Source organism: Narcine bancroftii, chromosome 2, assembly GCF_036971445.1.
Source record: "Narcine bancroftii isolate sNarBan1 chromosome 2, sNarBan1.hap1, whole genome shotgun sequence".
NCBI lineage: Eukaryota > Metazoa > Chordata > Chondrichthyes > Torpediniformes > Narcinidae > Narcine > Narcine bancroftii.
Genome location: NC_091470.1, coordinates 309,811,221 through 309,823,405, shown reverse-complemented (window position 1 = coordinate 309,823,405; position 12,185 = coordinate 309,811,221). Strand labels below are relative to the sequence as shown.

The following is a 12,185-nucleotide window of genomic DNA, read 5'->3' as shown; positions in this document are numbered from 1 at the left end:
TTAGTCTTTCATCCTGACTCTTTTCTAGTAAATCTCCAGTAAAGATTGCAATATCCTTCCTAAAGTGTGTCGCATGGTTCAACTATAATATTCCAGGTAGAGCTTGACATATATATGTATAGGATAATCAAAGCCGTGCTATTTCCAAACCATGTCTCCATTTATAAAGCTCATCTTGATCCCCTTTAAAATATGCCATTCCGTTTATAATTTCCTTTTTCCTATCAAAATGTATCATTTCAAACATCCAAGGATTAAATGTTATCATTAATGCTAGCTGTCTGTTTCTAAGCTACGTTTTATTTAAAAACTTTGAATTATGTTGTTTATGATATTCAAGTCATTAACATGGATAGAAAATAGCTGTTGAACACAGATCCTTGACGAATACTTCCCGCATACTTGGTAACAACTTCTTCTCACCAATACTATGCCTTTTAATCCCTTAGCTAGGTTCATATTCATAAAAAAACTCTGTTCAATTAATCCATAAGCTTTAACTTTGTTACATCCATCACATATTCAAATTCAATTTTCTATATGACAATATCAACACTCAATTAAAAAGAAAATCACCCACCATTACCTTCAATACTTTATCACACTGTTTTTAGTAATATAGCGCAGCAAATACCCAAGGACAATCATTGTAAAACAACTATTGCTGACATAACAAATAAGGATTACTTGCACTTGGAGAACACATTTTTTACGGTTGCAATAATGAACTATTTTTTGAAGCACCCTCATTGCTGTATTGTCGTATTTGCACAGCAATTTCCAATGAACAGCAACATCATCATGTCCAGATAGTAAAACTCTTTTAAGGATTATTGAGAGATAAATATTAATAGGAAACATAGAACACTGTCGTTTTTAGATAGAAATTATGTCCTTGTTGAGAGGTTCTTATTATTTGCACCATTGAGAAACAAAGTGATCAACTAGTTTCTTTGATGTACCATCCAAAAATCATTGGTGATGAATAGCATTCAACATATCATAAAATAATGAAGTACATTGTCCATAGTGTTGGTATTATTGGTATCCCACAGAATTTATTTGCTTCTTCCTACTGCACATTAATTTTCTTTGTTTTCACATGTTCCAGTGACCTGTTTCTTTTTCTGTGGATGCTAGACAACCTGTTTACTTTTCAGCATTTTCAGTTTTTATTTCAGATTTACAGTATCTGCAGATATTGTTATTCAAATAGTTTCAAGTGCTGTTTCCAACTGCACTGTTCTTAGAGATGATCAGATTTCAATCTTCTGGTTCCTGTCATTTTCTGTTTCTGTTTATGATTTCATCTCAGACTTTGTTCAACTTTGGTGTTCTTGATTGTGTCTTTATCAAATGTACACACTGAAAATCCATAACTCCCTTGAATAACTTCCACACATGTTTAGTGGTCTGTAAGTATTGTTGTGTGCTGCTCAAGCTCCCAATTGGACATTCCTACATCAGTGTACTCCCCATCTTGTACCAATGCCTTAATCACAAGCACTTACAAGCATTGTAGCTGTGTCAGAGCCTGTCATTTAATCCAAATCTTGACATGTTTTGTGTCAATCACTTATAGTCTACACTGCCACATCACTTCTTTGCCTTGGTTTTATTCAAAACTGTTGCCACGCCACTAAACTCTCAAATTCAATAAATGAGACCCAGAAAATGTTGATATTAAAGCATTTTTGAAGATTTCCTCAAAGTTATCCAATATCATTTAAGGTGAAAGATTCTTAGCAATGTTCTGGAACCACTTACTGAGTTGTCTTCTTTCCTGTGATTGATAATGCAGATTTAAACTTCTTGCGTAGGTTTTTCTCATTATTGCCTCTCTCAATTAAGGGAACTTCACTAACTTCCTGCTCTGAAGTACAACTATGCTCTTTCTTGGGAACTTTTATCTAAAACTTTCTGCCAAACTGACCTACTATTCTGGCATTTCTAAAAAGTCAACTATTTGCCTTTATGAACCTTTCTTGTAAAGTAAGACTTTTCTTATTTGCAAGTTTGGCAATGTTTCCCATAACTTTTGAAAAGAGTCTTCCACCTCTTGATAAAATATACTTTTTCTTCTTGTTTCTCAGGTAATTTCTTTTTAGCCACCATCTCATTCTTGTCTACAACTAGCAGGTGCATTGTAGATTATTAATCTTGACTGTGAGTAGGAAAGGATCTGGTAGACGGAAGACAATGTTGGTAAAATATAAAAACATCACTGGTGGGAGTAATATATAGGCCACCAATAATATCATTACGATGGCACAGGTTGAACAGATCTGTGCAATATTAATCCTTAGTTTAATGCTAAAACTATATTTCATCTCGATATGATTTAATAAGTTCGTTTTGGGTGGTCAGGAAACAAAGGCAACACATTAGCACTTCAACGAACACACGTGGTTCTTTGCAGCTGGTACCTGGCTTCAGCATCATCAAACACATTTGCATTTCAACACTTGACCACAGAAACCAGTTTGAAAGACGGAATGGCTTCTGATTGCAGTTGAAACCAAGAGATGAAAGGATTTATGATGGTTCTCGAGATCCTAGTGTTATTTCAGAAGCACCTGTATAAATGCCTGGCCATTTTGCTCTCATGTGAGCAGACATCAGGGAGGGATAAGTGAACTTAGATGCTTTTAGCACATCAGTGTGAAAAGACATGATGAACTTCAAAGACAGAACACATAGCATGTAACATGAGATTTACCAGAAATATATTACTGAAATAAGAGACAAAGAGTTAAGACACAGAAATTACCAACAGCAATATATCCTGAAAAGGGGGAAAAAACTGACTATATTACTCCTGGAAAAGGGAATATGGAATAAGTGGCTTTGAAATAAGTAAACCCGCTTTTTGACTGCTCTTTTAAAAAAATAAAGAGTGCAGCCTCATCCTGGAAGGAAACTCCATGACTCTTAAGAAAACTGAAGAAGATAGAAAACTTAACCTCCTGGAAAGACAGGACAGCCAACATAAGTGGCTTTTGAATGAGTAAGACCACTTCTCATTTGTGCCCAGAAGGTAGTCACTTCTGTTTGAAGAATATTTCTCATCAAGAGAATCATAAGTTGAAAGAGATCTGAAAATAATCTTTAAAATTCTTCATAATTACTTCTGAACTATAATTTAAATGGATCCCGAAGTAAACAAGATATTTGAAACTGGACTTTTAAAAGTGACTTTTTCAGAATCAAGTTTAAACTATAATGGCTTTGGACTTTAATGCACATCATGGGGTTAAATTTAGAGTTAAGTTTAGAGATAAGTAAGAAATGTTATGTTATTAATGGTTAAATTAAAAACTATTATTTTGAATTTATCATTATCTGGTGAATTTTCCATTGTTGTTCCTTTGTTAGTTCATACACAGGTAATAAGGCAAGAAACATTTATTGCATGCAAGAAAGGAATATCAGCGGAAGTTTAACATAGATTAGGAAAAGTACTATTTGAAATTCAAAGGAACAACTTTCCTGCTGACCTGTTCGAAATGTATCCCTTAACCAACATGATTTTTTTGAAATGGCCTGCTTTCTCATTAATCATATTGTTGATGAGGAGCCATGGTTGTGTACAAATTGGCTTCTATGTACAAACTGGTTATTGTACATCATACTTAAAAATAACAACTCTGGGATTTCCTAAATTTTTGCAAGAAAGCTCTGATAACCTAATATCCAATTGTTTGAAAATAATAATAGTTCAGAAATTCCAATGGTTCTGACTTAGAGGGTGCTGAATGTCCACAATTGCCTCAGTATGTCAGGGTCCATGATTTCCTTATTTTCCTTGGCACTTTGGGAAGATTTTCCATTTTTTTCCTCAACACATCCATCAAAACCTGTTTTTTTTGGCCTCTTTTCAATTCACTAGAGCATCTGTTCCCTATTCCTTTTAAACTGCCTTGACTCTCACCTGGTTCTTTTTCCCATATTCCCTCTAAATTTATCACCTGCACTGGAAATAATTTTGGATGACTGTGTAATATCTAAACAAAAGTGAGTTAAATGCATGCTGGAATATTAAGTGGAACAAATCATAAAATCTGCCAGTCATGCACCAAAGTCCAGAGTATGGTAGGTTATACAATGGATGCTAGAAGTTTGAAATATAAAGAGGAATTCTGAAAATACTCAACATCTATGGAGGGAGAAACAGCTAATGTTTCAGATTGATTACCTTTGAGAAGTGGACTGTGGTGAGGAAGAAGAAATCAAAAGTGAAAGTGTGCAATAGGGTGGCAGAAGACTTTAAAATACAAAAATGGATAATAGAGTAAAATAAGAGAGAGGAGTAACAGGGCAAGTAAAGAAATAAAATTTCATCAAAGATGGTATAAATGGGAAAAGTCAAATCATCTAAAATTCCTCAGACGAATATACTGGAAAGGTAAAATAAATTTACCAGAGTTGATGATTAAATAAAATTGTTTAAAAATATACTGGTTCCTGAGATGTAAAATGTACAGAACAGGTGAGCTACTATTCCTTGAGTCTGCATCGTTTTAATATTAAAGTGCAGGAGAGCGGGGTTACAAAGTCCAAGTGATGGGGGATGGATAATTAAAGTGATCGGTGACTGAAACAAAGGCCAAAACAGAAATTTAAAACTGAAGGAGATAAAAAATATTAAAATCACCACATTCTGCGAAGATAGGTATCGGTATATCAAAACTTTTAATGTGTAAATTACTTCAACTGGATTATAGTCAAATTTGTTTGATAATGGTTCTGTGAAGTACCTTGGGATATTTTGCTACATTAAAGTTATTGTAATAAATATGAACCATCATTTTTGTTCTGTGAAAAGCATTCATCAAACTTTCTCCTCCACAAGAAAGCTTTGTCAATTATAGTTTAGCTGGGAAGACACAGTTATGTTTGTAATCATGCTGCAATGGAATTTCTAAACAGCTCAAAACAGCATTCAAGTGCATTTTTTGCTAATTTTCATTGAACAATACCAATGAAACAAAAAAGATAAAAAATACAATTAATCTTTAACAGCATAAATACTGACAGTACAATACCATCCACAGCCGTTTCATTACATACATACTTGGAAAACATTACTAATCAATCAATAACAAAAGTGCATGTGAACTGTGTATTTCATAGCAAACTACAAAGTCACAATTTATTACTATATGCTGATGTAGATTTTAAGAAATTCTTAATATTATTAAATGCCTCGATTAAGATTAATGCATCTTAATAATGTGGTGATAACATGATCACCTAGGAGCATGAAATGTGCTGATACTTGGGCAACTGAGTATTAGGACAGGTAACAAAAGGTGCAGATTAAGTGAGATAGGGACAGAATCAAGCAATATTTCACATGTGACTGGTATCAATGGCTTACAATAGATTTGATTATTTTATACTACCTCTGTCCAACTCTTGACATCGCATGCCTAAATGTTACAAAATAAAATGTTTTCAGCATCTTTTACTCTCATCCAATATGTTGTTGGAAAAAGTATCATTCGCAAAATTCCTTAATTTTAGTTCAAAACACAATCAATTTAATTTGCCACACCATGTTAATTTGCTACAACACACTGCTTGCAAATTTGAACATTTTATATGACATCCTTGTTGTTTACAAAGATTGCATGCTGGTTATGCCAGAAACTGAGCAGATGGATGACATAAGAGTAGCACCATAGGTCAATCAACATCGTTCTATCCTTCTTCAGTTACAGCAACTGTTAATAGGAATTTTGAAATAGTTTTTCTATTTTTTTTATATACTACTCAATTGCAGATTTTCTGTTCTTTTGTAATTTGACAACTCCATCATCAAAATTGTGCATAAAACTCTTCTCAAATAATGTATTATTTCAGTGATATTCACAATGTTTAAAAATTAACTAAATTTGATTATTTCACTATATTTAAGGTGGCAATATTTTTTCAATAATACAACAAAATTATTAAACTAAATCCTATTTAATATGCATTGGGACAATTCTCGCTGGTATATGGCATTGGTTCAAAGCAGAACTGCAGCAATTAAATGTTTATTCTCAGTAGATCTAGGACTTTGTGTGTGTATTGTTGAAAACAGAAAACCATAAATGAATGAACAATATCTGGCACTCTATTGGCTATATTTCTCCAAGCAGGAATTCACAAAGTTTCCAGCAAAAGAGCCCCATCTTGCTGAGACTTCCAGTAAATATGTTGAGGAAATCACCTCATATCTTGTTCAAGGTTAGACTCCAGTACAAGAGGCCCATTCAATTTCAATAGTGACTACAGGGCTGCAGTTAAATGGCAAAGGTGAAGTTTTATTGGTTATATACAGTTTAACATTTTTAAATTAATACTTTACTTCATTTCAAATGTTTTAAAGAATTCATTTTTAAATATACACTTCATTTAAATGGTGTTTCCATATCTCTACAGGACAGGTTAATTACTAAAAATCTTTCCAAGTTTTTTCAGCTGGCAAAGCTGTACTTGGAGCTTTGACAACTGTTAACAGCTTTTACAGGGTTGTTTTGGGGCTGGACTTTCTCAATGCATTGTTATGCTGCTTGAGTCAGGAATTTAAAACAGAATGTACTCCGTAGCTACTGGGCAAAGAGAAAGAATGATTATTTCAGGTAAAAGACCCTTTCTCAGAGTTAGAAAATTAGTCATTTTAAGTTCCACGAAAGGGAGGGATTCATGGGACAAAGAGAATACCTTGAGTTGTTGAAGACCAGGGTTAACAGGGAATTATGTTGTAGTGATCATCAGGTGAATGGGTTAAATGGGTGGTGTATGTTAGAGTTGACATGTCAGCCTGTTCGAGGAGGAACTTTTCTCAATGAACCAGGTATAACATGACAAATATATTTAAAAGATAAAAGAGGCATGAAAAGGGGTGAAATGCAGGGCAGTGGAGTCTAGAGCTCTTGAGTCAACATGATTAGCCCTCTGCATCTCAATTAGGTAAACACAGATTTCAAGTTGTGGATTGAGGCCAGCAAGTTTCAGCCCATGGTTTAAGAACGTATCATCACTTCCCAATTTGGGGCCATTTGGCAACTTAAGTTAGCTAAAAGTGTTATGTATAACTTATGTGTGCTGAGTCACATTTGGCTACAAATTTCATTGCTCCAAAAAGGGGAACTGACCAATAATCTGAAGAGCCCACCCCCTAAAGAGATTTTGATCTTAGATAAGCACATGGGTAGGAAAGGTTTGGAGGGATATGGCCAAACACAGGCAAATGAAATGAACTCAAGAATGCAACTTTGCCAGCATAAACAAATTAGGCCTAAGGACCTTTTTTTCCATGCTGTGAAAATATACATTCATATTTTGAATGCATAATGGAGCCTTTAACTTTAAGGAAGATTTATGAATATACTGTAACTGTTTCAATACAACATTCCTGCTGACTCATTTCTGTGCTAAATGGATGTCCAAAACTTAGACCTGTTGGGCCATTCTTTATTAAATGTGAGCAAGTACATTAATGATTCCTTTATTGTCATGTAATATTACATGAAATTTCCTTCTGCCTGCTATAAGGAAGAAAAAGAGTAGCCATTACTGTTACCTGGAACCCCTTACAGCATGAGAGGAAGATTCTCTAGGCTGAAATGACATTTAGAAAGGTTCTAAGGGGAAGGAGCAAGTCCCCTGTCTTTCTGGCTCAGACTTGAGCATCCATGCCAATGATTTGAAGCAACAAACCTATGCTCCTTTCATTTGAGCTACCAAGGGGTCCCTTGATGCAGAAATGAAAAGGAAGTGGCAGAAATCAGTTCCTGCAGGGAATCTTGAGGACCCTGATCTTCTTCATTCCTCTTCGGCTCCCATGGAAATTGTTACAAAGGTGGAGCAAGAACATGAACCAGGGTCCGAAGACAAAGGAGAAGGATTCAGGTTGTAAAGTAGAGCATGAAGCATTTCACCAATTCAACTCATCTCTCTGAATCTTTGGAAACCTCATAAATTTCAAAAATGAGTTTGTCCTCTTAGTTTAAAGATCACCTCTCAAGAAAAAGAAATGCCTACAGGGTATGTCAAATTTGTATATGTATGGCACAGATCAGCTATGATGTACAATCTAGGGTCATCAGGGTAAAGTGGCCATAACCTCTTCAGGGAGAGCTGTCTATATGCTGTAGCTTTGTTCATAGAAGATCAATTACCTCTGTCACCAATGACTTAGAAAACATTAGCCTCCAGATAGTCCACTCTTTGGAGATGTAGAAATAGGAATGTGGCTCCCTACTCATGGGGGACTAGGTCTCCAGATACTAATGACATCCTCTCCTCCTTTTTTGGCATCTCTAGGCACATCTTCCTTGATTTTTTTGCCTATTTATAGCTGTAGTTTCTGCAACTTGCATGACAAAACCACCAAAAAACATCCATGGTCGAGGTAATAACTTCAGAATTGGCATTGCATCTCACCCAAACTCACTATGTCCTGAAATGCCAAAGAGGCATCACTATAGGAAGTGGGAAATCAATGCCAGAAACATGGATTTCTTTTTTAAGTGCAATGTGACTGAATATTGGTGTCTTTTCACAAGTAAATCACATAAAGATCAATATTCTGAAAGATGTACATATTTTCAGTTAAGGCATATGCCATACATGCACTAAGCAGGTGAATGATACAATTCCTTATGCAATGTTGTTTGAAGAGTTGGTAGCTGAAATTGGTAGCTGAAATCTTTTGTTGACCATTCACGGAGGAATTTATTTTCGGAACACTATTCAAAGCAACTGGACTATTTAAAGGGCTACTCATCCACTTCACAACTAGATGGCAATAAAATGGAAAAGTGTAATGGGACAAGATTATTGAAATAGCTTGCATACTTGAAATGGAAAGCAACCTAGATAAAAGAGTCTTGTCCGTGAGAAGGAATAAAAATTGAAACACTGAATGATATTTGCTGAGCACTTGAAAAGATCACTAAATAAAAAGTGCAAACTTTGTAAGGCAGTACCTGATGATTTATTTTAAGTCAACACTGCAATCAAAATTCAAGTTATTTTTATAAGATAGATCTACATCCCAGAATCGGTATCCAAATGGCAAAAGTCAATATACTTGATTTAAATAGTGATTTAAGAAAATGACTAAAAAAAGTAAAAATATAATATAAAAAGCAAAAAAAAAACTGGACCAAATGTGTTTAAATAAGTATAAAAATAAAAAATTCCAGTTGCAACTACGTAACTTTAAAGATTGGGATACCTTAACGCGAGCATCTTTTTCCCTATTATGAGATTTCAATTTTGCCATAAAATGTTTGCATTTTAATACTTGGCTTTCATTTCCAATTATTTTCCTTCAAGACTTAATCCCATTATTCCTCCATAACCCCTTTAAAAACATACCTGCACAGCTATTATTTTTTGAGCATTCTCACGAGAGAGAGCCTGGAAAGTAGCCAGCTCCGCTTGACTATAAAGGCCTCGTTGTCTGGAGTAGTCCACTAACGCTTTATGCATCCTGGTATGCAGAGCAGAAAGCTGATGGGATTTAAAAAAAAGTCAGAATAGGAGGAGAAATTAATGGCAGGACTCAAAAAGAATGATGGAGAGAATACAGAAAGCAGTCAATAGACAATTCTACACTGTACAGGCCTGACAGGAATTTTACAGTCTCTTGATTTTTCAGCCCACTCGTGTGCATTCAATAGAATCCAGTCACATCTGGCTGCTAGGATGGGGGTTAATTTTCTCTAAACGCTTCAGTAGTTTTGTTCTGGCTGAGGCAAAACACTGACTGCAAAGCTGATGAGTTAAACATTTCTGTTTCTATTCTATTAAGGCATCTAGAGGATTTATTTTACCATTTTGTTTAAAATACATAGAGCTTTTGATGCTATCCAAGCTGCATAAATTGGCTTCACCTAAACTTTAAAATGTAAAGTTAAAATATATTGATAGACATGTGATCTGCTTTCATTCCTATAAGGGTTATCATGGGCTTGCAACATGTGCTTCAGTGCATGACAAAACTAAAGGCCATTAAGCAGTCATCAGCTGCTTTAGAACAACAGAAATTTCCAGAAAAACATATCATCCATCTACCTTGCAATGATCATAAAAGAATAAAATTCAGTTGTCTATTCTCAATTGTACAGAAAATAATACTTTACAATATTCTTATATAACTTTGCATTGGTGAGACTTCTAATTAGGATACCTAATTAGAATTAAGTCATATCATGAATTTGAAAACCATATAGTGATTAGACACAGGGATTAGAAAATAGGTTTTAATATTAAATATATTTTAATTCATTCAAAAAAACTATTTTTGTAAGAATATTTTTGCAGGGAAATTGATAAATGCTATCACATTATATTCCATCAGATTGATTCAAGGCATTCGAAGCATTCAACAGTGAAAATTAGGAAAGATGAGCAAACATGATGTCATCTAAATCCTCTGATAGAAAAGAAAACAAAAGTCAGATTAAAGATGTTCTATTATGAATTTTATAGTCAGAAAATGAAAATATAATGAATTTAGTATTCTTTTGTTTATATGCAATTGTCATTACAAATTAGAATAATGTTTGAAATAAACAAGTTTACCTTTGGTGTGTGACTTTGCAGCCTATGGATTTGGCAACAACATATCAAAGGTGACCAATTCTTCACACAAAATGGTCGGCAGACAATCAAGAAGTCTGTATTTTTGCTATATGACTGGATCTGTGACCCTGACACTGACTTGCTAGATAAAATGATGAAATTTGATACGTATTTATTTACTTTCAGTTCTCTATAATATATTGGAGCTCAACAAATAAAATAATCTTGAAAAGAATTTTTGAACAATGTAAGTATTCAAAAAACATGCTGTGTTTAAAGTTACATTTAAAAGTATGATTATAAAGTTATTTGCCTCATTCTGTTTGAAAGCACTTAATTTTCTTGTGAATCAAAGAAAGAATGAGATAAACATGTTTTTATTTCAGTTGCATGCACAATTTTGATTTGAATCAGTGTGTTATGTTGATCTAGATGCTAAATAGACAGGAAAGTTTAGTTTAGTCATCGTGCCAATATGGTGGGGGGAAGGGCTGTTTTAGGCTGAGGTTTGAACTTATCTTGTTTTACTTTCATGAGACAGCATTATTTGATCAGAATGAATACTGTACTTTGCAAAATCCTACAGCACACTACCAGAACTGCAGTTTCCACCAATCTTCATGGTCATGTCAACCTGCCTGAAATGCAATTCTCAATGAGACAAAATATTAATTTTGATAAGTTCTGAAACAGATGTAGATATTAATGATAATTCATTTCCATCTATTCCTTCCAAGTTAAAGAACATGCCAACTTCATATTACTAAGTTACATGTATGATTCCAATATACTGCTAATATTACCTGTGCTATATTTTGGATTCACAGAGTGCTTAATATTGTGTGTAACTAGTACTCCTTGTACTATCCTGGAACACTTTATGTTAGTGTGTTCCTCATAAACAGGAGATGAATTGTGACTGTAGCAGGTGGAGAACATAATTCTACAAAAGAAATGACTACAGCTTGGTATTAAACACCATCACACTAGCAAAATCAATGACCAAGCTAAAGCATCTGGAATTCTGCTAATGCTTCTGCAACTGGACCCTCGACTTCCTTATCAGTAGACCTCAATCAATATGGTTCATCGACATCATTATCTCCATGACCATCAACACAATTTCTAGCACACCTGTGACTGCACAGCTAAGTTTAGCTTCAAATTAATCTACAAATTTGCTGATGGCACCACTATTTTTGGCCAAATAACTGGAAATGATGAATCAAAATACAGGTTCCCAACATCACTAAGATCAAGGAGCTTATTGTTGAAGGGAAGGCTAAGGGACCACAGATGTGTTTGTATTGATGGGTGGGAGATTGAAAGGGTCAGAACTTTCAAGTTCCTGGGAGTTCATATTTCAGAAGACTTTCCTATCCCATTCTATTCTAGGCCACCATGAAGAAGGCACACTAAGACACTACTTGCAACAAACATAATAAAACTTAAAGACAGAAACTACTTGGCAGGCAACACTGCACCTGTAGAAAAACAGTTAACACATATCAGCTCATCAACCTGAAATAGTTTCTGTTCAAAAATAAGATAGCACAGATATTGAACAACTGAAAGATCATTGATCTGAAATGCTAGTTCTT

General features: G+C 34.5%; 1 protein-coding gene across 4 annotated transcripts in view; it reads right to left on the bottom strand.

Annotated features, from left to right (window-relative positions):
• The window catches only part of LOC138755510 (coiled-coil domain-containing protein 178), a 369,060-nt gene that overhangs the window by 68,542 nt on the left and 288,333 nt on the right, over positions 1-12,185 (bottom strand). For 3 of the 4 annotated variants that reach the window (XM_069921624.1, XM_069921626.1, XM_069921625.1), the window contains one exon: positions 9,376-9,510. The exons of the other annotated variant lie outside the window; for it this stretch is intronic. In XM_069921624.1, coding sequence (XP_069777725.1) covers positions 9,376-9,510 — 135 coding nt within the window. The remainder of the gene's footprint in view (positions 1-9,375; positions 9,511-12,185) is intronic. 4 annotated transcript variants of the gene reach the window in all.